Here is a 25,785-nt window from a genome sequence, read left to right as displayed (position 1 = left end):
GGTGCTGTTAAGGGGTGAGGTTTTGCACTTATCCTTCCACTTGTTCCTCCTGGTAGGTGGAGACTGAGATGGCACTGTAGGGGTCAAGCACCATCTGGGCACAGCGCACCATCGTAATCAGCAGGAACAAACACAGCAGCAAGAAGAAGAAGATGGCGAAGCCTAAGTCCACTTCGATGTCCAGCCAGGACTCGGGGAATGTGAAGTTCATGACTATTCAAACAGCCCTTGCAGCAGTGTGGACAGTGCTGTGCGTAATCCTGGGCCTTCAGCAGGAAATATGAAGGTTCTTGGTAGTCCAACTTGGGTATGGACACAAAATCCTTTAGAAAATCATTGAAATCCTTCACTTGTTCAGGTAGGTCACCTGAGGTGCTGCTGCATCTTCTGCTTGTTTTCTTCTTCTGTGAGACTGGTCAGTCTAGACTGTATCAGTTATCTGTCCTTTCATGTACCTCTAATAATATTAAACAGCTGTCAAACTAAAACCCCCAAGACTGGCCACTGTAAGCAAGTCGCCCTGAGGTCTTTGGTCACCTCCTACTTCTACTTCTCTTATCGCAGGTATCAGCGTGTCCGCGCCGCCCTGCCGGACACCCCACACCAACACTTGGCACCTGTGTCCCCGATGAATAGTTAAAGAGGAGTTTGGTAACGGTCAGGCCTAATATGGGATTAAAGCAGCCTCCGGCCAGACATCCTGTGGAGCATCCATCATCTGTAAGAGTGTGGAGGTAAGCGACAGCAGAGCAGATTCTCTCAGATGGCTTAAATTGACCTCTTATAAAAAAAAAAACTATATACATAAAAATATACCATTTATAAGATGCTGTTCAGTGAAAGAATAGAGGAAGCAAGGACTGATTAGTAGGAAGGAGGGAGGGAGCAGCGGAGTGTGCCAGAGAGAGAGGAATTGAAAACTGAACTACACCAATCAGATGGAGTGTGGCTTAGTTTGAATGCCAACTAAGAGAGAAGTAACATTAGACTAACAGGAAATGAAGTAAAGAAAAGAAAGAAATAGCAGGACAATGCTATACAGGTCATATTGTTATGGCAGCTCTATTCTCTCGTGTCAATGAAGTATACATAGACAAGACAAATAGGCTGAGGATAAAAAGCTGAGCAGTGATACAGAGATCTACTCAACAGTAAACCTACCCATCGCAATTTAACAGCTATCACTGTCAAGCAAAGACCAGAGAGATGGAACCAGAGAAAAGAAAGGAGGAACAGGAAGGACACAAACGAGATGAAGAGAAGGAGGGAGGGAGAGAGAGATGAGTACAGGGAGAAACCCTATCCAGAGTAGTTAAACAGATCCTCCGTCAGCATGGACAGAGAGTAGCACAGATGACACAGACCGGGATGATCAATCAGCTTCAGCGTTGTTTACAGTGGGAGTGTCCCAGCAACTTGGAACATTGATCGATCATTCAGATTAGTTAGTGGATCAGTGTATGTGAACTTAGTCTGGCTTAAACCACTGTATAAAATAGTGTAAGATTGGGTCAGGGGTTGGTATAAAAAAAAAAAAAAAAAATTACCGGTATGTAAAATCATCAAGCAAGGAAGAAAATAAGTTTATAAATACGCATATAACGTGTTTAAACCCTTTTTTTTTTAAACATAACATGTAATTCCTTTATAAATCATAATTATAAAACTTTACATTATGTTGACCTGTTAAGAACAGCAGTAATCTTTCCTGGGTTCATTTACCAATATTCAACCATGTTTAACAATTGTCAACTAGATAAAAAGGTTAGTTCCGTTTTCTTTAACAAATAAATATAACTATTTTTATATTACTTTTCAATACAAGTCAAATTAATTAGTCATTAATCATTAAGCCCAGCTAAGGCTAAGGTTCAATGCTTTGAAACCCGTTACCCATCAAAGAATGGTTACATTAGTGACTAAGCAATTGTTTTATTCTAAAATCTTAATTTGAAATTAAACTTAACTTTTTTTTTAATGAAAATCAAAGTAGGATCTGAAGACAACACTGCGAACTAGGTGTCAGTGTAAATGAACAAAAAGCATGTAAACTATAATTACAATATTGCAAACCATATTAAAATACTTAAACAAATGAATTGTTACACTTTATTCACACCTTGATTATAATCCAGATTTCAATATGAGCTCCAAAGTGATCAAATATGTGATCTATGATTCTTATTAATAAAAACACAGCAAGTCTTTTTCTGACAATATAACAATTTAATACAAAAAGCCAGACATTTCTCTTTCGCCTGTTTAACATTTCATATACATATATTTTCATATATTTGTGAATCTATGTGTAATTTATAAACTGCAATTCACATCGTTGTAAAAACCTGGACGAAAACCAAAGTGGTTTGAAACAAATACATTACAACAAATACACCAGAACACCACCTTCGCCACTGCAAGAAAGAGGAACTGATGCCAGTTTCTGCATTTTCCAAATGCATATGCTGACAGTTTAAACATTCAATAGAAAGAAAAAAAAAACAGAAGAGGTCTGGATAAAACATGAAGCAGGAACCTTTGGATTACTGAGTGCAGCTGAGTTTAAGCAGAATTTATCTGCCTAAATGTTACCATAATGGACCATAAAAGGTCCAGTTGTAGATGACCTGACCATCTATAGACTGCAGAGAACATCCAAAATGGTTCAACATGTGATTTTACACAGCAATCGCTTTACTTAAAATATAAGTATCATAAAAATGTCTAAATTAGTTAGAATTAAATAAAATGGTTGTGCTGGTGGTGGTCTGAGTTTTGAGTAAATTATACTATAGGAAAAATTTGAGTTGTTGTAGATCCTAGAGTTAGTCAAAAGACTGCTGGGCTCTAACTGTGTAATAGCTACATTCAATGTTGTAGCTACTGTACGGCCTTTTAATTAGATAATGAAACAATATAAAATGGCTTAAAAATACTCATGCCCTGCCTGTAATTATTGCTTTTCCTATCATTGTTCTTGTAAAAAAAAATTACTGAGCAAACAGAATAATAAAATCTCATGAGAGCACACAGGAGGAACTAAATGTGTGCGTGCATTAAGTGTGTTCAGGTCTCCGTTATGTAACTAATGACACTACCCTTCAAAGGTTTAGCACTTTAAAAAAAATCTAAATATATAAAACACTAGGTTTTCTTTCATGGTTAGAACTTCACATTACATACCAAGCTTTTCAGCTTTTGGCAGCTTTCTTTAAAAAAATTATTATTCAATCTGTTTAACAAGTGTGAAACCTAAAATTATTCAAACCATTACCAAAAGTAACAGTGAAAACATTACTCAAAGTGTAACCAAACATTTGACAGGCGGTGTCCATCCTTGCTAATAGGGAAGTGTGAGAACATGAACTGAGGGAACAAACTTTCAGAACCTAGTGTGATATTTAGGAAAAAAGGGGGTAGTGCAATAATTATACTCACCAGACACTCTTATCTCAGGGACTTTTGAGACTAGAGTAGAGCCTGAATTTCGAACCTGTGCACAAATGAGTGCCTGTGTGCATTATGTAGGGTGGTAGAGATAGGGAAAGTAACTCAGTGTGTAGGACTTGTCGTGCTCTTTTAGTTTGCTTGTGCGTGGTTTGAGCACAGAGTCACTTCCACAGCTGAGCAATCTCAACTCAAACACTGCTGAGAATCAGCCTGGCAGGACTGTGCTCTCGTGTGCTACTTTCGGTTTGTCTCCCTCACTTTTTCCTTGCGTTATGGCTTTAAACAGTTCCTCCTTTACACTGTTTGCTCCATCTTGTTGCTGTGTAGTCATTTAAACTGAAGAAATTAAAATACAGATGAAAGGAGAAAAAAAAACAGATGACAGAAAAGACGGCTCAATCAGCAAAGGGAGGGAACATGGGGATTTCTCCAAAATCTTCACTATTGAAATTCGCAGACTGATCCAACATCGACAGAACATCCTGGAAAATAACAAAATAGTATAATTTAGAGATTTATATAGCATGTGTTTAAAAAGGTGTGGTTTCTATTATTTATATACACAGAGGTCAATGAAATCTTAGAAAAAAACTCGATTCAGACGGGGAAGATTTTGAATCGATTTACAAATGCCAAGAATTCAGACCTGCCAACATGTGCACATTTTGCTAAATGGCTTTGCATGTTTACCTCCTATTATGCTTGTATGATTCCATGTTCTAAAGTAAGCATATCACTCGATCTTGCATTTTCCTCATGTTGTCCCAAATTGGTCGAGCCCTTTATCAACACTGATTTATGCTCACTAATCCTGCAAGCTACATGTCGAGACGTCTGCTACATTCATCCACTTCATTTTCCTCCATCTCTCACTTACTCACACACCCTCTCTCTCACAATTTTACACACACTCTCACTCACTCACACAGCTTCTCACTCACAGTTTCTCACACACCCTCACAGTTTCTCTCACACACTCACTCTCACACCCTCACTCAGTTTCCCTCTCACACTCACAGTTTCACTCACAGTTACTCACTCACACAGTTTCTCTCTCACACAGTCACTCACTCACACAGTTTCTCCCTCTAACACTCAGTGTCACTCACAGTTACTCTCTCACTCACTCACTCACTCACACAGTTTCTCCCACACAGTATCTCTCACACACAGTTACTCACCCTCACACACAGTTTCACTCTCACACAGTTACTCTCTCACTCAGTTTCTCCCACACACTCACTCTCTGTTTCTCACTCACCCACATACTCTCTCACAGTTTCTCTTAGTTTCTCACTCACACAGTTTCTCTATCTCACACTCAATCACAAAGTTTCTCTCACACAGTTTCTCTCTCACTCACTTTCTCACAGTTTCTCTCACACTCAGTTACTCACACTCTCACTCAGTTACTCTCACAGTTTCTCACTCACCCACACCCTCACTCACAGTTTCTCTCTCTCACACACTCTCACAGTTTCCCTCTTTTTTTCCCTCTTTCACACTCAGTTACGCACTCACTCTTTCACACAGTTTCTCTCACTCGCACAGTTTCTTGCTCACACAGTTACTCACTCACACAGTTTCTCTCTCACTCACCCACCCACACACTCTCACTCACACAGTTTCTCTCACACACTCTCACTCAGTTACTCTCACGGTTTCTCACTCAACCACACCCTCACTCACAGTTTCTCTCTCACACACTCACTCTCTCAGTTTCTCACTTACACTCACTCTCTCAGTTTCTCACTTACACTCACTCGCACACTCACTCGCACAGTTTCTTGCTCACACAGTTTCTCCCACACACTCACTCAGTTTCTCTCTCACACACTCACACAGTTACTCACCCTCTCACTCACAGTTTCTCACTCACACAGTTTCTTGCTCACACAATTTCTCTCTCACTCACACACTCACAGTTTCTCACTCTCACAGTTTCTTACTCACACACGGACACACTCACTCACACAGTTTCTTGCTCACACAGCTACTCATTCACTGACACACTTGCACACTCACTCGCACAGTTTCTCTCTCACTCACAGTTTCATACACACAATACTCACATTGAACATCTCTGGCTGGTTATTCTGTATGTGAGGATGTGTGTCTGCATTGCTTTGCGTGTGTGGCTGGTTCTGCCACTGCTGCCAGCCTGATGCCTCTGCTGGTCTGGAGGGGAACTGAGACCCTGCCTGAGTGACATCGCCTAATAGAGAGTGAGAGAAATATCTCGATTAAAAAACAAAGAAATAAATGGTGCTGCACAAAACTGACTTGTATGACTGGGGTGACTATCAACATTAACAACAGTTTCGATTATTAACTTAAATATTATTTGTTATTATTAAAGATATAACCCTACTTACTATAACTGTTGGCAGAAGGATTACTGCGGTTGCTGAGCTGAGGGTAGTTAGAGGTGTTTGATGGAACATTGACGGAAACTCCACCCATCTGCCCAAACGAGGAAGATGATGAGGAGGAAGGGGCAGGGTTAAAGGCTCCCATGGCAAACTGAGGTGATTGATTCTTTGCTGGCTGTCCTCCCACCTGCTGAACCCACAAACATTATCTGAACTCAGAACAGCATCTTACAAAAAAAAAATAGAACCCTAGGCAAAATTTCAGACATTTCTACAAAGTTTAAACAACCTTTACTGTCCTAAATATTAGAAATATTTTTAGGAGACTGTCACATTTCAAGATGTCATGTGCTACTCAAAAAAAGTGTTCATTTGATCTATAAAGATTAACTGATATATATATATATATATATATATTGATGTACAATAATTTGACTGTTTTGATAAAAAAAAAAAAAACTCAGCACCTGCAGTTTTTTTGTTTCTAAGGACTATAAAACTGTTTACATCAAGAGACATTTTATGGTGCAATGATAATCTAGGGTTCTAAATAAATGTCTTACTGGAATTGGTGAACTATGGTGCTGCTTTTTTTTTTTTTTTTTTAAACGGCTGGTTCTGCCCTTTCTAACCAGTATGAATTAGGTACATACTCGCTACTGTGTCCATGTCCTACCTGTGAGCTGAAGGGAGGGCGTGCGTTGGGCCAGGCTCCGGGGGGCGCTGCGTTAGCCGTCTGCACCTGAATGGGGCTGGTTCCATTTACTGCAGGTCCAGAGGGAGGGGCACTCTGACGGGACATGTGTGCAAGGAGCTGACCTGCAGAAGGAGGGGGCTGGGCAATTTGCTGAGCCATTGGTGGGGTCCTGGAGACGGAGCACACTCACGGTCATAACCACAGAATGAGACCAGTATACACTGACCACAAACTGGACCTAACTGGATTATGGTGTATGACATGCAGATAAATGTTACTGGTGCACTAAATGTGTGAATCTTGTAAAGTTACCTGAAAGGTTCGCTGGGTCGAGCTGCAGCACTAAACGGAGCAGCTGATTGGTAAACCTGCTGACTTGCAGGGGGTGCGGCAGAGGGCATAACCTTAGAATGATCTAAAGGGGGAAGAAATATAGAGAAACAATTGTTGAAACACAGTTGTACCCAGAAGGAACTGCTGGGATTGCAATGATGTTGGGAAGGAAGATAAAGGTTACCAGGAACAATTAATGATTCAAGATTTTCCTAATATGAGCATCATTCATTGAGCTACACTTGTCTGGCATGTTGTGTTACAAACTACTACTTTGTGTAACTCAATAAATAAATAAATAAATGTACATATCAGACAATGTTTTTTAAATCATTTATTGTTCTTGGTATCTTCCGAATAGCATTGCAATCTGATACTTTTTTCTGGTTAGAACATTTATTTTAATGATAAATGTATTTGATTGCAGGTTTGTCTAGTGATCTATGAAGACGATAAAGAGGTGCCTTACTGGGATCAACACCAACAGCTCCTACTGGTTGCACTGGAACCTAGAAGAGGGAAAGAAACAGAGAGATGCATCAACATAACTTTTACCTCATATTTAAAAACCAAGGCCTCTTTCTACTTCAGCACCATGAACACAATTATCCACCTGAATTTGCAGTATAAGCAGGAACAATGTTTTTACCTGAGGAAGAGAGACCGGTCCAGCCTCAAATATGTCGTCTCTTCCTGCACCTCCATCCAGCTCTGCCTGCTGCTGCTGCAACTGCCTACATAGTAGGAAAGGGAAGGAAAGATAGTGAGAAACAGTAAGAAACAGACTAAATGTGCCTCGTTAAGTCTCATACACCCACCACCAAAAACACAACACAACCCATCACCTGTCAACCAGCAGCGTATTCCCGTGACCAAGGACTGCACAGAGAGGGGTGGCAGAGTACCTACAATCATGCTGTTAGATCTACTTATCTGTACCCCAACATTAAGAGAAGAAGGGATCACCATACAAAAGAAAGGAAAGAAGGAGAGACGAAACTAAATAAAGGAGCTAAACGAGGGAAGTCCAGTGCAGTGTGGATCGTGGAGACCCACAAATGCTTTGGAATGGGAGGGGGGGGTTTGGATATCTAGTCTCACCTGTTGCTCATTTGCCCCGGGCTGGAGGCAGAGGGGCAGTTGGGAATGTTCTGCCCCAGAGAAGGGGGCAGTGCCCCCCTCGGGGAGGACAAAGGGGAGAGGGCATCCTGATTTGGAGCTTTACTGCCACACAGAACAGGAAAAGGGTAAAGGGATTGGGGGAATGGAGGGAGAGGAGAAGTGGAGATAGGATGGTCAGAGTGAACTGGGGTTGAATTAATGTAAGACAGACAGCCGTTAAACCTGAACACATTGACTGGATCCAAATGATAGTTGGCTTGTGTTTACCAATAAATTAACATACACAGGCAGAAATGGCATGCCAATCTGTACCTCTTAACCTGAAAAGCACAAGACTGATTGTTTAAATGGCTGTGGGATATCCATGTCTCGGACACAACAATATCCTGCAGGGCCGCGAATCACGACACTGATCATACAATCATCACTCCAGTCAAGCACACTGCAATTAAAGCTATGAACATCGCAATACAAATTATAGAAGAATGCACCACATTAAAATCAGATTAAATTACACATTACTGCAATGCATTACAGTTGCATACACATCACCAAAAATGGCTTTACTGAAATCATATTGTTGCGTTCACAAAAATATGGTAATGTTTAAAATATAATAAATAAAATAAAAAAATAAATAAAGAAATGCTGATAGTCATTTCTTAAAAGCATTGAAAAGCAGTTTTGCTATTTACTGTGAAGCTTTAAGGGTATAATTGTGTACGATTGCATTCAATATTTATGTACTTATTATTATGTACTTGTTTCTTGTAGACTTTTTTTGTTACATTACATTATTTTTTATGTTACACTATTGAATTTCTACATTGTTATTTAGTACAAAATCAGACCTTTTTTTCTACTATTATATTTACAATAATAATAAATCTTATGATTATTTTGTTGCAATAGTATATTCTTGAAACTATTAAAATTAGTGTTTATTGCAAAATATTCTAAAATCGACTGAAATTATTACCTTCAGATAAAAATAAAGGTATTGTAAATTAGCAATTTAGACAAGCTGATGCATTCTAATACCTACATTTCAAACATGCTATATTGGTACCTGTCACCAAAAAAGGAGTACATAAAAGTTTGTGCGCATGCATGTAGCCTCACTTGACATTGGCGTTGGTGCAGATAATGTACTCTATCTCCTCTGAATATGGGTTCTGGAAGGTAAAAGAACTGGTTCTCATCCAGATCCACTCCCGCGATTTGGCTCGAAACCGGAACATCACTGACAGAACCTGACCACGCAGTTTCACAACCTGGGCAAAATCAACAGAGCATATCTATCAGAACTTCTTAACAAATTATACAGCAGAAGAACAGGCTCACAACACAACATGCACACCTACCTGCTGTAAACTGTCTCGGAGTAAGCCCTGGTCCTCTGGATGGGCCAGTTCAAGAAAGTTCTTCCCCAGAAGTTCCTACACCAACACACATATGAAGACACACAATATTTAAAATCAATGAGGAAAACATTATTCAGACGACTGCAGCATTGAAACGATGAAGTAACCAGCACTAACCTGAGGCTGATAGCCCACTGTAGCCACACAGCGGTGATCTACAAATGTGAACGTGCCCTGGCAATTATGGCGAGAAATGAACTCGACAGGGACACTGATCCGGTTTAAACTGTTGTCACTTGGGCAACAAGTTACCTATACAGATAGGTAAATAAACAAAACATTAATATAAAGAAGATTATAGCTATAACTTGTTTGTAGACACCTCTTCTACTGAATACATTATTGACAAACTCTTCATCTTAAAATTAAATACCAACGAGTTGTCCCCCTGTCACAGGGGGACGTAGGGCCCTCGCACAACAGCGCAAATCGTACCGGGCCAAACCGAGAAACCGGTAAAAGTAATTTTAAGGTCTTATTGAGTGTGCCAATTTTCAAGAGTTTTCTATCCTGTTAAACATGTGAAATATCCATTTAAAATACAGATGGCGCTATAGTGCTGTTAAAAGACATGTATTCGAAATTCTAATTCTACATCAAACAACGGCCTTAGATAAGCAGGCCGGTCAAATTTTGTGAGTTTTTCTCCGTTATATTATCCTCAAAACACCTGGCATTACCTAGGTTTTCACCTCCTGTTTTGATGTGGGACCTCAAAAATTCAACCATCTGCCATTTCGTCCTCGTTTGAGATATCGACTATTCCTTCACAATTTATCATCAGATATGTTCAATGTTTATTTTTACCAAATATCAAGAGAATTCAACAAAATTTGCTAGGAGTAGTTTGACAACATACGCAAAAAAATGTATGTAAAATGCAGATATTTCAAAATGGCCGACTTCCTGTTGGGCGGAGTCAGTCCTACCAATGCTGAAAATGTGTGTAATGATGTCTTTTGTGTTTTTGCCAAGTTTCATGAATTTTCAATAATCTGTTTTCTGACCATGTCATGGTTTCACATTGGTTTAGTGTTGCGTCTCTAGTGAATCAATTGCTCGCCATTGGGTCACCGTTTTACCGATCAACTAATCCTTTGGCAGTTATCATCAAATATGTCTGTTGTTCATTTACAGCGAAATAAGAGGTAATCTGACAAAGACTTTAGGAGCAGTTTAAATGAGTTTGTGAAAAATGTGTAAAAATATTACAAATTCCAATATGGCCGACTTCCTGTTGGGCGGAGCTAATACAAGCCAATTGCAAATATGTGCAGGGTCATACTATCTACGATCCTACCAAAATTTGAGAAGATTAGACAAATTTTGACACATCCACAGCTAATTTATTAAACGAACCAATTAGGGGGCGCTGTAGAGTCCGCTAGCTATACATGAAAAAATTGTCAAAATATTTGTAAAGTGTTTTTAGGTCTTATGCAATCTGTCAATTTTCAAGAGGTTTTGAGCATTCCCGTTATGTCAAATATGCATTGAAACCTAGGTGGCGCTATAGAGCCAATGAAATACGTATATATGAAATTTTAATTTCAGATCAAAGTACTACTTAAATCAAGCAGGCCTGTAAATTTTTGAGAGTTTTTAACCTTTTTAACCTCCTCAAACACCTACTAACACCAGAATGTATTCACTTCCTGTTTTAACGGGGCATCTCAAGCAATTCAACTGTCCGCCATTTCGTCCTCGTTTAAGATATCGACTATTCCTTCGCAATTTATCATCAGGTGTGTTAGTAGTTTATTACTGACAAATATCAAGAGTATTAAACAAATTCCCTAGGAGGAGTTCGACAAAGTATGCAAAAAATGTGTGTAAAATGCACATATTTCAAAATGGCCGACTTCCTGTTGGGTGGAGTCAGTCCTACCAATACGGCAAACGTGTCTAATGATGTCTCTTGTGTTTTCGCCAAATTTCAGGAATTTCCAATCATCTGTGTTCTGACCGTGTCATGGTTTCACTTTGGTTTAGTGTTGCGTCTCTAGTTAATCAATTGCCCGCCATTACGACACCGTTTCAGCTATTGACTATTCCTTCGCAATTTATCTCCACTTATGTCTGGAGCCTATCCACGCCCAATTTTGAGGTAATCTGACAAAGACTCTAGGAGGAGTTCGAATGAGTATGTGAAAAATGTGTAAAAATGTCACAAATTCCAATATGGCCGACTTCCTGTTGGGCGGAGCAAATGCATGCCTATTGGTAATATGTGCGGGATCATGTTGTCTATGTTTCTACCAAATATCATGAATATTGGAGAATTTTTGAGAAGGCCACAGTTAATTAATTAGCTAAAATAAATAGGGGGCGCTGTAGAGTCATTTAGCTACACACAAAAAAAATGACAATACATTTCTAAATAATTTTGAGGCCTTATTGAATCTGCCAATTATCAAGAGGCTGAGTGCTTTCCATAAATGTGATGTAAAAAAGGTGGCGCTAGAGAGCTGGTTAAAGATGAATTTACAAAATTCGAATTAATTCTCAAAGTACGGCCTAAGCCAGATAGGCCTGTCAAGTTTTATGAGTTTTCCAACATTATAACCCCCCCAAACCAGCACGGGAAACTTTTTATTTTGCGACTTCCTGTCAAAATGGCAGACTTCCTGTTGAGCGGAGTCTGATAAAACCGAGTGATTATTGTTCTGCATGAGGAGGTCAATGAGCATACCAAAGTTGGTGCATATTGGACAAACTTCATCCCGGCCACTGGCAACGTTTGGGGGCGCTATAGAGCTCCTGAACCACGCCCAAACACATGAACCATGGAATTTCAAATTTTTCACGGGTTTTGATGTCTGTGCCAAAATGCATGAGTTTTCGAGTATCGGAAAGGCCTCAAAAATGGGCGCGAAGTTTGTAAATAAAAATAATAATAACGAGTTGTCCCCCTGTCACAGGGGGACGTAGGGCCCTCGCACAACAGCGCAAATCGTACCGGGCCAAACCGAGAAACCGGTAAAAGTAATTTTGAGGTCTTATTGAGTGTGCCAATTTTCAAGAGTTTTCTATCCTGTTAAACATGTGAAATATCCATTTAAAATACAGGTGGCGCTATGGCGCTGTTAAAATACATGTATTTGAAATTCTAATTCTACATCAAACAACAGCCTTAGATAAGCAGGCTGGTCAAATTTTGTGACTTTTTCTCCGTTATAACCTCCTCAAAACACCTGGCATTACCTAGGTTTTCACCACCTGTTTTGATGTGGGATCTCAAAAATTCAACCATCTGCCATTTCGTCCTTGTTTGAGATATCGACTATTCCTTCACAATTTATCATCAGATATGTTCAATGTTTATTTTTACCAAATACCAAGAGAATTCATCAAATTTGCTAGGAGTAGTTTGACAATGTACACAAAAAATGTGTGTAAAATGCAGATATTTCAAAATGGCCGACTTCCTGTTGGGCGGAGTCAGTCCTACCAATGCTGAAAATGTGTGTAATGATGTCTTTTGTGTTTTTGCCAAGTTTCATGAATTTTCAATAATCTGTTTTCTGACTGTGTCATGGTTTCACTTTGGTTTAGTGTTGCGTCTCTAGTGACTCAATTGCTCGCCATTGGGTCACCGTTTTACCGATCAACTAATCCTTTGGCAATTATCATCAAATATGTCTGTTGTTCATTTACAGCGAAATAAGAGGTAATCTGACAAAGACTTTAGGAGCAGTTTAAATTAGTTTGTGAAAAATTTGTAAAAATATTACAAATTCCAATATGGCCGACTTCCTGTTGGGCGGAGCTACTACAAGCCAATTGCAAATATGTGCAGGGTCATACTATCTATGATCCTACCAAAATTTGAGAAGATTAGACAAATTTTGACAAATCCACAGCTAATTTATTAAACAAACGAATTAGGGGGCGCTGTAGAGTCTGCTAGCTATACATGAAAAAATTGTCAAAATATTTGTAAAGTGTTTTTAGGTCTTATGCAATCTGTCAATTTTCAAGAGGTTTTGAGCATTCCAGTAATGTCAAATATGCATTGAAACCTAGGTGGCGCTATAGAGCCAATGAAATATGTATACAAGAAATTTTAATTTCAGATGAAAGTACTGCTTAATTCAAGCAGGCCTGTAAATTTTCGAGAGTTTTCAACCTTTTTAACCTCCTCAAACACCTACTAACACCAGAATGTATTCACTTCCTGTTTTAATGGGGTATGTCCAGCAATTCAACTGTCCGCCATTTCGTCCTCGTTTAAGATATCGACTATTCCTTTGCAATTTATCATCACGGATGGTAGTAGTTTTTTGCTGACAAATATCAAGAGTATTCAACAAATTCCCTAGGAGGAGTTCGACAAAGTACGCAAAAAATGTGTGTAAAATGCACATATTTCAAAATGGCCGACTTCCTGTTGGGCGGAGTCAATCATTCCAATACTAAAAACGTGTCTTATGATGTCTCTTGTGTTTTTACCAAGTTTCATGATTTTTCAATCATCTGTTTTATGACCGTGTCATGGTTTCACTTTGGTCTAGTGTTGCGTCTCCATTAAATTAATTGTCCGCCATTACGTCATCGTTTCAGCTATCGACTATTCCTTCGCAATTTATCACCATGTATGTCTGGAGCCTATCCACACCAAATTTAGAGGTAATATGACAAAGACTCTAGGAGGAGTTTGAATGAGTTCGTGAAAAATGTGTAAAAATTCCACAAATTTCAAAATGGCCGACTTCCTGTTGGGCAGAGCTAGTACAAGCCAATGGGTAATATGTGCGGGATGATAGTTTCTATGTTGTTGCCAAAAATCGAGAATATTGGAGAAATTTTGAGACAGCTACAGCTAATTTAATGGCCTAAACAAAATAGGGGGCGCTGTAGAGTCCTCTAGCTACACATGAGAAAAACGACAAAATATTCCTAAATCATTTCAAAGACTTATTGAATCTGCCAATTATCAAGAGGCTGAGAGCTTTTCATAAATATGATATAAAATAGGTGGCGCTAGAGAGCTGATGAAAGACGAATTTACGAAATTCCAACTTACGGTCAAAGTATGGCCTAAGCCAAATAGCTCTGTAAAATTTTAGGAGTTTTCAAACATCCTAACCCCTCCGAAACCCAGCGGGAAACTTTTTATTTTGCAACTTCCTGTCAAAATGGCCGACTTCCTGTTGGGCGGAGTCAAATAAAACCTAGTGATTCTTGTTGTTTATGAGGAGGTGAATGAGCGTACCAAAGTTGGTGCACGTTGGACAAACTTCATCCCGGCCACTGCCGACGTTTGGGGGCGCTATAGAGCTCCTGAACAACGCCAAAGTCCATTCTCTATGGAACTTTAAAATTTTCGCCGAGCTTGAGGTCTGTGCCAAAATGCGTGAGTTTTCGAGTATCGGAAATGCCTCAAAAATGGACGCAAAGAGGCAGAATAATAATAATAATAATAATAACGAGTTGTCCCCCTGTCACAGGGGGACGTAGGGCCCTCGCACAACAGCGCAAATCGTACCGGGCCAAACCGAGAAACCGGTAAAAGTAATTTTGAGGTCTTATTGAGTGTGCCAATTTTCAAGAGTTTTCTATCCTGTTAAACATGTGAAATATCCATTTAAAATACAGGTGGCGCTATGGCGCTGTTAAAATACATGTATTTGAAATTCTAATTCTACATCAAACAACAGCCTTAGATAAGCAGGCTGGTCAAATTTTGTGAGTTTTTCTCCGTTATAACCTCCTCAAAACACCTGGCATTACCTAGGTTTTCACCTCCTGTTTTGATGTGGGATCTCAAAAATTCAACCATCTGCCATTTCGTCCTCGTTTGAGATATCGACTATTCCTTCACAATTTATCATCAGATATGTTCAATGTTTATTTTTACCAAATACCAAGAGAATTCATCAAATTTGCTAGGAGTAGTTTGACAATGTACACAAAAAATGTGTGTAAAATGCAGATATTTCAAAATGGCCGACTTCCTGTTGGGCGGAGTCAGTCCTACCAATGCTGAAAATGTGTGTAATGATGTCTTTTGTGTTTTTGCCAAGTTTCATGAATTTTCAATAATCTGTTTTCTGACCGTGTCATGGTTTCACTTTGGTTTAGTGTTGCGTCTCTAGTGACTCAATTGCTCGCCATTGGGTCACCGTTTTACCGATCAACTAATCCTTTGGCAATTATCATCAAATATGTCTGTTGTTCATTTACAGCGAAATAAGAGGTAATCTGACAAAGACTTTAGGAGCAGTTTAAATTAGTTTGTGAAAAATTTGTAAAAATATTACAAATTCCAATATGGCCGACTTCCTGTTGGGCGGAGCTAATACAAGCCAATTGCAAATATGTGCAGGGTCATACTATCTACGATCCTACCAAAAGTTGAGAAGATTAGACAAATTTTGACACATCCACAGCTAATTTATTAAACGAACCAATTAGGGGGCGCTGTAGAGTCCGCTAGCTATACATGAAAAAATTGTCAAAATATTTGTAAAGTGTTTTTAGGTCTTATGCAATCTGTCAATTTTCAAGAGGTTTTGAGCATTCCCGTAATGTCAAATATGCATTGAAACCTAGGTGGCGCTATAGAGCCAATGAAATACGTATATATGAAATTTTAATTTCAGATCAAAGTACTGCTTAAATCAAGCAGGCCTGTAAATTTTTGAGAGTTTTTTACCTTTTTAACCTCCTCAAACACCTACTAACACCAGAATGTATTCACTTCCTGTTTTAACGGGGCATCTCAAGCAATTCAACTGTCCGCCATTTCGTCCTCGTTTAAGATATCGACTATTCCTTCGCAATTTATCATCAGGTGTGTTAGTAGTTTATTACTGACAAATATCAAGAGTATTCAACAAATTCCCTAGGAGGAGTTCGACAAAGTATGCAAAAAATGTGTGTAAAATGCACATATTTCAAAATGGCCGACTTCCTGTTGGGCGGAGTCAATAATTCCAATACTAAAAACGTGTCTTATGATGTCTCTTGTGTTTTTACCAAGTTTCATGATTTTTCAATAATCTGTTTTATGACCGTGTCATGGTTTCACTTTGGTCTAGTGTTGCGTCTCCATTAAATTAATTGTCCACCATTACGTCATCGTTTCAGCTATCGACTATTCCTTCGCAATTTATCACCATGTATGTCTGGAGCCTATCCATACCAAATTTAGAGGTAATATGACAAAGACTCTAGGAGGAGTTTGAATGAGTTCGTGAAAAATGTGTAAAAATTCCACAAATTTCAAAATGGCCGACTTCCTGTTGGGCGGAGCTAGTACAAGCCAAAGGGTAATATGTGCGGGATGATAGTTTCTATGTTGTTGCCAAAAATCGAGAATATTGGAGAAATTTTGAGACAGCTACAGCTAATTTAATGGCCTAAACAAAATAGGGGGCGCTGTAGAGTCCTCTAGCTACACATGAGAAAAACGACAAAATATTCCTAAATCATTTCAAAGACTTATTGAATCTGCCAATCATCAAGAGGCTGAGAGCTTTTCATAAATATGATATAAAATAGGTGGCGCTAGAGAGCTGATGAAAGACGAATTTACGAAATTCCAACTGAAGGTAAAAGTATGGCCAAGGCCAAATAGCTCTGTAAAATTTTAGGAGTTTTCAAACATCCTAACCACTCCGAAACCCAGCGGGAAACTTTTTATTTTGCAACTTCCTGTCAAAATGGCCGACTTCCTGTTGGGCGGAGTCAAATAAAATCTAGTGATTCTTGTTGTTTATGAGGAGGTCAATGAGCGTACCAAAGTTGATGCACGTTGGACAAACTTCATCCCGGCCACTGCCGACGTTTGGGGGCGCTATAGAGCTCCTGAACAACGCCAAAGTCCAGCCTCTATGGAACTTTAAAATTTTCGCCGAGCTTGAGGCCTGTGCCAAAATGCGTGAGTTTTCGAGTATCGGAAATGCCTCAAAAATGGACGCAAAGAGGCAGAATAATAATAATAATAATAATAATAATAAACGGACCAAAAACAATAGGGCTTTGCACCTCCGGTGCAGGCTTCGCCTGCGCCTTCGGTGCTCGGGCCCTAATAAACGGACCAAAAACAATAGGGCTTTGCACCTCCGGTGCAGGCTTCGCCTGCGCCTTCGGTGCTCGGGCCCTAATAATAATAAACATTCCAAAAACAATAGGGCTTTGCACCTCCGGTGCAGGCTTCGCCTGCGCCTTCGGTGCTCGGGCCCTAATAAATTAGCAGGTGTTCTCATACATTTGTCTATACTGTGTAGCTTACTGTGAGAACACAACAGAGGATTACTCTAACATAAGCACACACTACCTGTAGTCTTCCAATGGCGACTAGACAGAAACGGTTCCCTTGACCATTGTCACACTCTTCTTCAGAAAGAGAAACGCCTACGAAAAAATAACACAAATCAAACATGTAGTCAGCACTAGGACCCTGGAGATTTCTGCACTTTCTTTGACAAATATGCAGTGTATCATTTTCCTGCAGACAATAGCTGCTTTGATGGGTGGCCACTTCCTCTGGATTGTTCTATGAAATTCCACAGCACTCAAATGGAGCAGCTGGAAGCATGTTTTCCAATCACTGAGACACAACAGCCATGTTTTTAAGCTAAATGAGAACACACCATATTGCTGTAATGTTAAGCGTATATTACCTGCAGGAGGCCATGACCTGATGTAGCCAGTGCAGTGCACAACCACATAATGAGGGTCTCCATCTTTAGGAGGGCCCAACCCATTCCTGACAACAGAACCAGCGAGAAAGAGTAATTCAGTGTATGTAAACGTGTGAAAGTGCCCAGTCATAAGATTTTCAAACAAAGCAAAGGTTTTTTACCTGTTTCTGGCTTTCAGAAAGCCGAGTCTGTTCATGGACACTGGCTCGACGGGGCAAGTACCACATCTAAACCAACAAGTAAAACAGCATTTAGAATACATTGACAAACATACAGTGGTGTGAAAAAGTGCCTCCCCCCTTACAAATATCTTTTGTTTTTGCTTTTGAGTTAATATAAAAAGCATTTTTTTCAAATGATTATTTTATTTATTATAGGAAAAACTATCTAACCCAGTCTAGCCCTGTGTGAAAAGTGTTTGCCCCCTAAACCTAATAATTTGGTTGTGCCTCTCTTGACGCCAACAACTGCCAAGGAGTCTTTCACATCTCTGCAGAGAAATGTATGCGCACTCTTTTTTTTTTTTTTGCAGAATTGTTTTGCACATCATGCCTCAGCATCTCAATCAGACTTTGACTAGGCCACTCCAAAACCTTTTTTTAAAACCATTTAGAGGTGTAACTTGTTTGTGTGCTTTGGATCATTGTCCTGCTGCAGAAACCACGTACGCCTGAGCTTGAGGTCACAAATAGATGGTCGGACATTCTCCCTCAGGATTGTCTGGTAAACAGCAGAAATCCGTGTTTCAGATGTCAATGACTTTCTCATATGTTTTTGAAGTTCTTCAGATTGGGGCATAATGTACTGCTTTTTAAGATCGTTTATTGAGCATCAGGTTGTTAAGACAGGTTTTTAAGTGATTTCTTGATTCTACAGGTCTGGTAGTAATTAGGGCTGGTTGTGGATATGTTTATTTGGGTTATATTGTTTGATATTAAACTTTAATAATCTAAAAAAATATAGGTATGACAAAAATGAGAAAACAAAAGATATCTGAAAGGGGGCAAATATGTTTTCACGCCACTGTATATAGGCAGAATGAACGGATAGGGACTGCTGTGGGCACCTCATTCTGCAGATGAAGGAACGGCGTGCCCCCATACTCATCCTCACCGACGACTGGCTACCCTCCTTCTTCACTGTACCCGTCTTCAGATCCAGCATCCGCCCTAAGTAAGAAAGAAATTGTGAGAGAACGAGAAAGTGAGAGACAGACAGTCAAAGTTCACTTTACTGTAGGGACATTAGTTTGGATCAGAGAGGGAGAGAAAGTGTGAGAGGAAGAAAAAGAGTAAGAGGGAGAGACAGAGTGAGAGGGAGAAGAGGGAGAGAGAGTGAGAGGGAGAAGAGGGAGAGACAGGCTGAGAGGGATAGACAGAGTGAGAGGGAGAAGAGGGAGAGACAGGCTGAGAGGGAGAGACAGAGTAAGAGGGAGAAGAGGGAGAGACAGGCTGAGAGGGAGAGACAGGCTGAGAGGGAGAGACAGGCTGAGAGGGAGAGACAGGCTGAGAGGTATTCCTCACCACTGTTTGCGTTCTCAGTGGTGGAGAGCTGCTCTCTTAGTTTTTCCTTGTCATCTGGATGGAGCTGGTCATACAAAGACGATCCTAGCCAGTCAGACTGAGACTGGTTCAAGACGGGTGTGACTGAGTCTGAGACATAAACAACTCGTCCACTGTCACACGACACCACAAACAGGAATCCATCTGCTGCTTCCAAAATTAAGTGTTTCAGCTCCTTTAATGAGGGAGGGGGAGAGGAAGGGGGGGATTAGGTTTGATATATGCAGTGCATCTGACACAAGACATCTGTGAGGACATAAGTGCATACAAAAAATTATATACCAAAATACAGAACGTACAGAAAAGAACAAAGTCTAAATACCTACAGAGAATAAACAGCATCAAATTTACAATTACAACACATTCAACTTATTCTTTATCCTGTACAGCAGAGGTCGGCAATTAGCTTTTGCTGCGGGCCAGATATATTCCAAACCATTACGGTTTCCAAAATCTGTTTTTGGAAAATTAAGCAGGTAAACCCAGGAAGAAAGGAAAAAAGAAATAAATAAACACACCGCTCCTCCCACGGGGATCGAACCTGAGTTGTCAGGATTAAGGTCTTATATATTACTGCTGCCCCGGCCCAGTTACAGCTGGAAAAAAACGCCTTAAAATGAGAAAGGGAGCCCAAGAACTGGCGGAAAAACGAGAATGGGCGGAAACTAAAGTCACGCCGAGCGCCACAGAGAGACAGAGAGCGTGTAAACTAAAGTTCCCCAGAGAAACGTTTTATTTTATTTTTTTCATTATCGTACATTATAGTTAAAACAACCAGGTGTTTCGCCTATTGCCGACCTATGCTGTACAGTTTTCTGTTAAAAAGCAATCGTTCTAGGGTATTAAAAATTTGCAGGCAAGCGAAACACCCATATTGAATCCCAGAAGCCCCACGTGCATATCCTCTGACTCTGTCTCAGGTAAGTGAAGCTAACATGACAAAAGTCATAGTACACGATACTAGTCATAGATGTTCGACATTTGCCATATCAGTGTACACTTTCTCAAAATCAAACAAACAGTTAAACTGTGACAGACTTGTGTGTGCGTGTGTTAATTACCTGGTCTGTAAGGAAGGATGGCTTATACGCTCCATCAGCCCTTGTGTTGCCGCTGCCTTCCAAAGATTTCATATGCGACACAGCCATGCGCAGAATGGTAAGCTTGTCTGGTTTTCGTGCCAGTGCGCTGCATGTGGGCACCATCTCGGACAATTCAGTAATGTAAGCAGTCATCTTGTTCCGCCGCCGACGCTCGATCTCACTGTGGTTCTCCCTGAGGTCAGGAGGAGATCATGGGGCAAAGGCCATGGATGAGGATGGCAGATGAACAAAAAACAGCGTCGTTTTGAAGAATGACAGATCAGATTTAACCGAACGAAAGAGAGAGACAAAAAAATACATGGTAACGTAAGGTCACATATAAAATGGAAATTGTACAAGGAGCGGAAATTAAAAATGTAAGTGAGTATAACAGATGTAGGACACATCCAAAAAAGGTGTGCATTATAGAGGGAGAGAACAAGGAGAAAATGAGAGGAATGCTAAAAAAGAATACAGAAAGAAAGTCAAACAAAATATCTAATAACTTCAAATGAAAAAACATCTCACAAAAAGGGAAAAAAGTGAGTGGGTGAAAGAATGAGGGAGGGTAAATCAATGTCTCTTCAGAGTGCCTGGAAGAGAGAGAGAGAGGGAAAGGGAGAGTGGAAGGAGAGGGGGAGAGGAAGGAAAAGGGCAAAAGGGAAAGTGCTCAAAAGAAAAGACTTTAGGAAGTGAACATGCAAGGAACATTTTAAGGCTTGCTAAAAACAGGGATTGCAGAGGGTTATACAGTCAGCACTCAAAGGCTCAGGTGCACCTACTCATGAGATGAATATGCTAGAGATTTTTCAAAGAATCGATCAGCTACTTGTGGCATTCTCTTGTATATTTGTACCATTTTAAGCAATAAGCACTCTGCACTGTCAGCTTGGCATTTTTAGAAAGTTTTAATAACACTCCCAGTTTTTCTCACACAGCAGCATTCTAGCTTTTATCTTCTAGCAACCGGGGCACATTTTAATATCACATAAATGACCCAACAACCGTTTTTCCAACAGATCTTACACATGCTGTTTATCCTGTCACTGTACCTTGCAAAGCGTTCTTTGTCGTTTGAGGTGCCTGCATCATCATCACCTCTGAGAGAGAGGGGGAAAAAAAACACAAAAAAGTTAGTGTATGATACATCAACCAATAACAAACTAATACTAGCACAACTCAGCTTCTCACAGTCTCACTTGTCTGTACTTGATATAGACACGTCCCTGAACTTTTCTGCAACAGAGAAGGCTAAAACAGAAACTTACCGAAACATCTTACTTCCTTCATCATCCTCAAAGTCAGAGCTGCAAAAGGAAATAAAAGAGGAGATATAATAATATATCTGCAATGGTCATCAGTTTACACTATTGCACAACTACCCTACTCAACCATGACTACATTCTTAATTTTCACAATTAATTTAAAAGATGAAAATCACTATTGTTGTAAAATATGTATATAAAAACTTTTTTCTTTTAAACTCCTGAACCAAGAAACAAGTATGAACATTTTAAACATACACGTTTGACTTAAAGCTGAACCATTCTTCACACAAAAATAAGACTGGAGCTTCCTCCCTAACATTACTGCAACATCACAGTAATAAAGAAAAGTTACACTTCTGAAATGTAAAATGTGTGTGTTCATTAACGTCAAACCTCCAAAGTGGTCCTCGTGAGAGTATAAAATTATTTATAGTTACCCCTAACATCTGGTTTGGTAAATAGTGGCTTACAGTAACTTGAACTGTGAGTAAATTAAGGGTACCCCTCATTTACAGTATTGCTGAGCAAATACTCAGCAACAGTATATATGAATTGGTAAAGAAAAGACAGCATTTTAATAATTATAAAACAAGATAAATAATTATAACAAAAGTGGAAGAGTATGAATCTAATGTAAGCAAATCATAAAAATAATAAAGAGCAATAACAGTGTAACTTAAGACATAAAAAAATAATAAGAGAAAACAAATAAAACATACCAATGTTAATTAAAGTAAAATAAATGTAATTGTATGCAACTATTAGCAGTGTTTTCATGTATGTGTGTGTGTGTCCAAATGATCTACAGTCCTTACCTGGCTGACCGCTTGGTACCCTTTGGCATGATTGCTCCAGCCATTCCCAACGAAGGCACTTCCGACATGTCTACAACCACACATACAAACAGGCTCAGGATCTTAAAGTAAAAATAATCAATACTGTGCACATCAGAGTTTATCAAAGAATGAGATAAACCCGGCAACATTTTTTTACTACTTTGTTTAAAAGAACCTATTTGGCATACAGTCTACATACAACTATCCAGGTAAAAGATGAAACAACATAGCACATGTCTTATAAAGTGGAAATCACAGGTAAACTTTACTGCCATACACAACAGAGCAGCTGCTATCTACTAGGGCTGAATCAATTTGCATAATCAACATATGATCAACAATGCAGATTATAAAAACGTATCAACCTAGAATATCAATGTTGACTGATAATTTCTTGGTAACAGCCCCACACTACATAAAAGTGATGAGGACAGAAATGCGATGGGAGAGGGGTAATGGACTCAACACTCAACTTGATATGCCTCCACAAAAGTACCCAAACATAACAGATTACACATTTACTCAATTAATATCAGTATGTTCCACATTTAAACATCTTCTGTGCATTTAAATTTCACAGTTAGCTGTGTCTTTTGTTTTAAAAAATACTTGAAAAATACTTGTTTTAAAAAAACAGGACATAAACTTCTCATTAGAAAAAGTACACGAAGAGATTGAGCCACAGGTTAGGTGACAAATGGCATCACAGATTACAGTCATAGACTAAACATTTGTTAGCATAGAAAACAATGCATGATGTACAAAACTGTATGGAGTATAGAGCCAATACTAAATATTCAGAATGACATCTGGCTGACAAGCGCTGCCCCTTAGTCCAGTGCTTCTCAACCCAAATACAAGACACCCATGTTTTAAACTCAAAAACTGCCTGTTAATGAGCTGATTAGTGAAATTGTGTTGGGAACAGAAAACCAGTAAGAAGTGCAGGTCAATGAGCTCCCTGGACCCGGATTTAACAATACTGTTGTAGTCCACATGGGCCGCACACAAACACACATCACTGAGATACTCAGGTGACATTTGGAGGCTCATGCGTTATGCCGACCTTACACCTAAAGATTTTCAAGTGATTTCACTGTCGGGATAAAATCACGAGAATCTTGCTAGAGTCAAGGGGGAAAGAAGCTTATAGCCGGAGTTGAACAAAAAATGCATTTAAATAAAAACAAAGAACTAAGTTAACTGTGTGGCAGAAAAAAATACTGAAGGGGACAAAAGCTGAGTCTCTGATAAATCACAGTATTGATATAACGTCACATTATTTGTAACTTAATATGTAATATGTGTTGTATCCCAAACGCATGGTGGGAAATAATCTCAAAAAGAATCTGGTTGGTCTTGTAGTTAGTGATCTCCAGTCTTTGTAAAATTTTAGTCTGTGAGTAAAAAGTCTGTGACTTGTCTTTAGATGTGAGAGGCTGTCAGACTTTAGTCTGTTAAAAGTCTTTTTAAAATCGTGTAGTGTATGGACCGCATTAGCTGAAGCAGGCAAGGCCTGGAAGCTAGCGTTAACTTAGAACTGTTGGAAATCAGTGTAATTTACGTCAAAAGGTCGGTCGCTGTGCGTCAATAAATCACTTTAAATCTAACCTAGCGCTAACCTATCTTAGCTGGGGCTGCATGTATACTAAAAAAACGGTGGAATGCTGGTTAGCAGCTACAGGCTAATTTCAACGCGAACGCTAGCTAACCAAGGCTATGATACCCTAAATCATATAAATATGTGACACACAACCAACCAAACACATTAACACTTGCTTATTAACGTCAGGTAGCTAGTTAAGTTAAAATTAATCAAAGGTAGCAAGCGCAGTAGATAAAATACCGTTAGCACTAGCAGGCGAATTGATTAATGCTAACTAACGCTAGTTTAGTGCGGTTAGCCACTGTGCTAACTATCTTAGCTGTTTGTTTGGCGTCAGACTGGGTTAAAAACGCGGTTAATACTCCTGACAGCTCTTTACTGTCGACTAAAACAAATTTAACCGTGAGCTAAACGCAGTACCTGGATTAGAAGAGGCCATATCCGAGTGGAGCTGTGGAAGTTTTTGCGTCTCCAGCTAACGCATAAACAAAACATGCAGAAAAACAAACCCCCAAAACCACCCTTCCCTTCTTTAACCGCCCTCAAATATCTACTTTATCAAAATAACTCCCCCTATAATATCATGGCTTACAGCGGACTATCATTTTCGTCTCCTTGTCGATCTAAAAATCCTCATTTTTCATAAAGTTATGATTTACTTCTCTTAAAAAAAGCCTTAAAGCTCTAAAATGGCGCTTCAGCTGGTCCACCGAAAACACGCAAGCCTACGGGCCGCGCACCAATACACCCCCTGGAGCGCTAAATCTGTCCCCTAACAAGTGCGCAGAACTGTACCCACGTGCGTTAGTTCCGCGCAGACTCCGCTAATGAGTGCTTGAGGTTATGGGAACGCGCCCCACGAGTAGGCTGCTCGAGAGTGACGCAACGCAGGTTTCTTGACCTTGTCTGGAGTTTAGTGAGTGAGTTAAATACATGGCCCTCACTATTCTAGTAACAAATTTAGGGAGCAAATGTCTCTTATGTTTTTTTATTAATCTTTTAATCATCAATCTGTAACATCAAACAAAATGTGAAGAACATTTAGTATATTAGTAATAAAATGAACAAATACATGATTTTATGTATTTTTGTATTGTGTCAATCAGCTGTAAATTGAATCACTTTGACCAATGGTTAATGGGAATCAGCCTTGCTGTGAAAAAATGTTGGGAAAAGGTTGGGTTGATATTTTTGTGTTCTTTTCTTAAAATATTATTTTATTTTTTTGTTCATTATAACCAATTATACACACTATACTGCCGCACATACAAGTCTTGGTTGTCTGCCTTTGCACACAAATGAACCGAGTGCCATCCAATTCTAAATCCAAAGGTAGGTTCAAACATGTTCTAACCAAAAGATTTCCATGATTTTTTATAACT

General features: G+C 39.4%; 1 protein-coding gene across 3 annotated transcripts; it reads right to left on the bottom strand.

Annotated features, from left to right (window-relative positions):
• Positions 1 to 2,205: 2,205 nt before the first annotated feature.
• Positions 2,206 to 25,140, bottom strand: arnt (aryl hydrocarbon receptor nuclear translocator). 3 transcript variants are annotated; one of them, XM_007254518.4, is made up of 21 exons: positions 24,824 to 25,140; positions 22,777 to 22,846; positions 21,962 to 22,000; positions 21,746 to 21,793; positions 20,673 to 20,886; positions 19,573 to 19,786; positions 19,116 to 19,218; positions 18,211 to 18,276; positions 18,029 to 18,114; positions 17,683 to 17,759; positions 9,516 to 9,650; positions 9,339 to 9,413; positions 9,097 to 9,248; positions 7,954 to 8,076; positions 7,502 to 7,586; positions 7,322 to 7,361; positions 6,832 to 6,934; positions 6,499 to 6,688; positions 5,826 to 6,009; positions 5,523 to 5,665; positions 2,206 to 3,932 (listed from the first exon to the last, which is right to left on the bottom strand). In XM_007254518.4, exons 1-21 carry the CDS (start codon positions 24,840 to 24,842, stop codon positions 3,846 to 3,848), a joined length of 2,253 nt encoding a protein of 750 aa, XP_007254580.3. In that variant the 5' UTR covers positions 24,843 to 25,140; the 3' UTR covers positions 2,206 to 3,845. The 3 variants fall into 3 exon arrangements, with proteins under 3 accessions (XP_007254580.3, XP_015462655.3, XP_015462656.3); XM_015607169.3 differs by having other exon boundaries at positions 5,826 to 6,012; positions 24,824 to 25,139; XM_015607170.3 differs by lacking the exon at positions 7,954 to 8,076 and having other exon boundaries at positions 5,826 to 6,012; positions 24,824 to 25,138.
• Between the last annotated feature and the right edge of the window lie 645 nt (positions 25,141 to 25,785).

The sequence above is a fragment of the Astyanax mexicanus genome, chromosome 6 (assembly GCF_023375975.1).
Source record: "Astyanax mexicanus isolate ESR-SI-001 chromosome 6, AstMex3_surface, whole genome shotgun sequence".
Lineage (NCBI taxonomy): Eukaryota > Metazoa > Chordata > Actinopteri > Characiformes > Acestrorhamphidae > Astyanax > Astyanax mexicanus.
The sequence above is the reverse complement of the archived record's forward strand: the minus strand, read 5'-3'. Positions and strand labels throughout refer to the sequence as shown.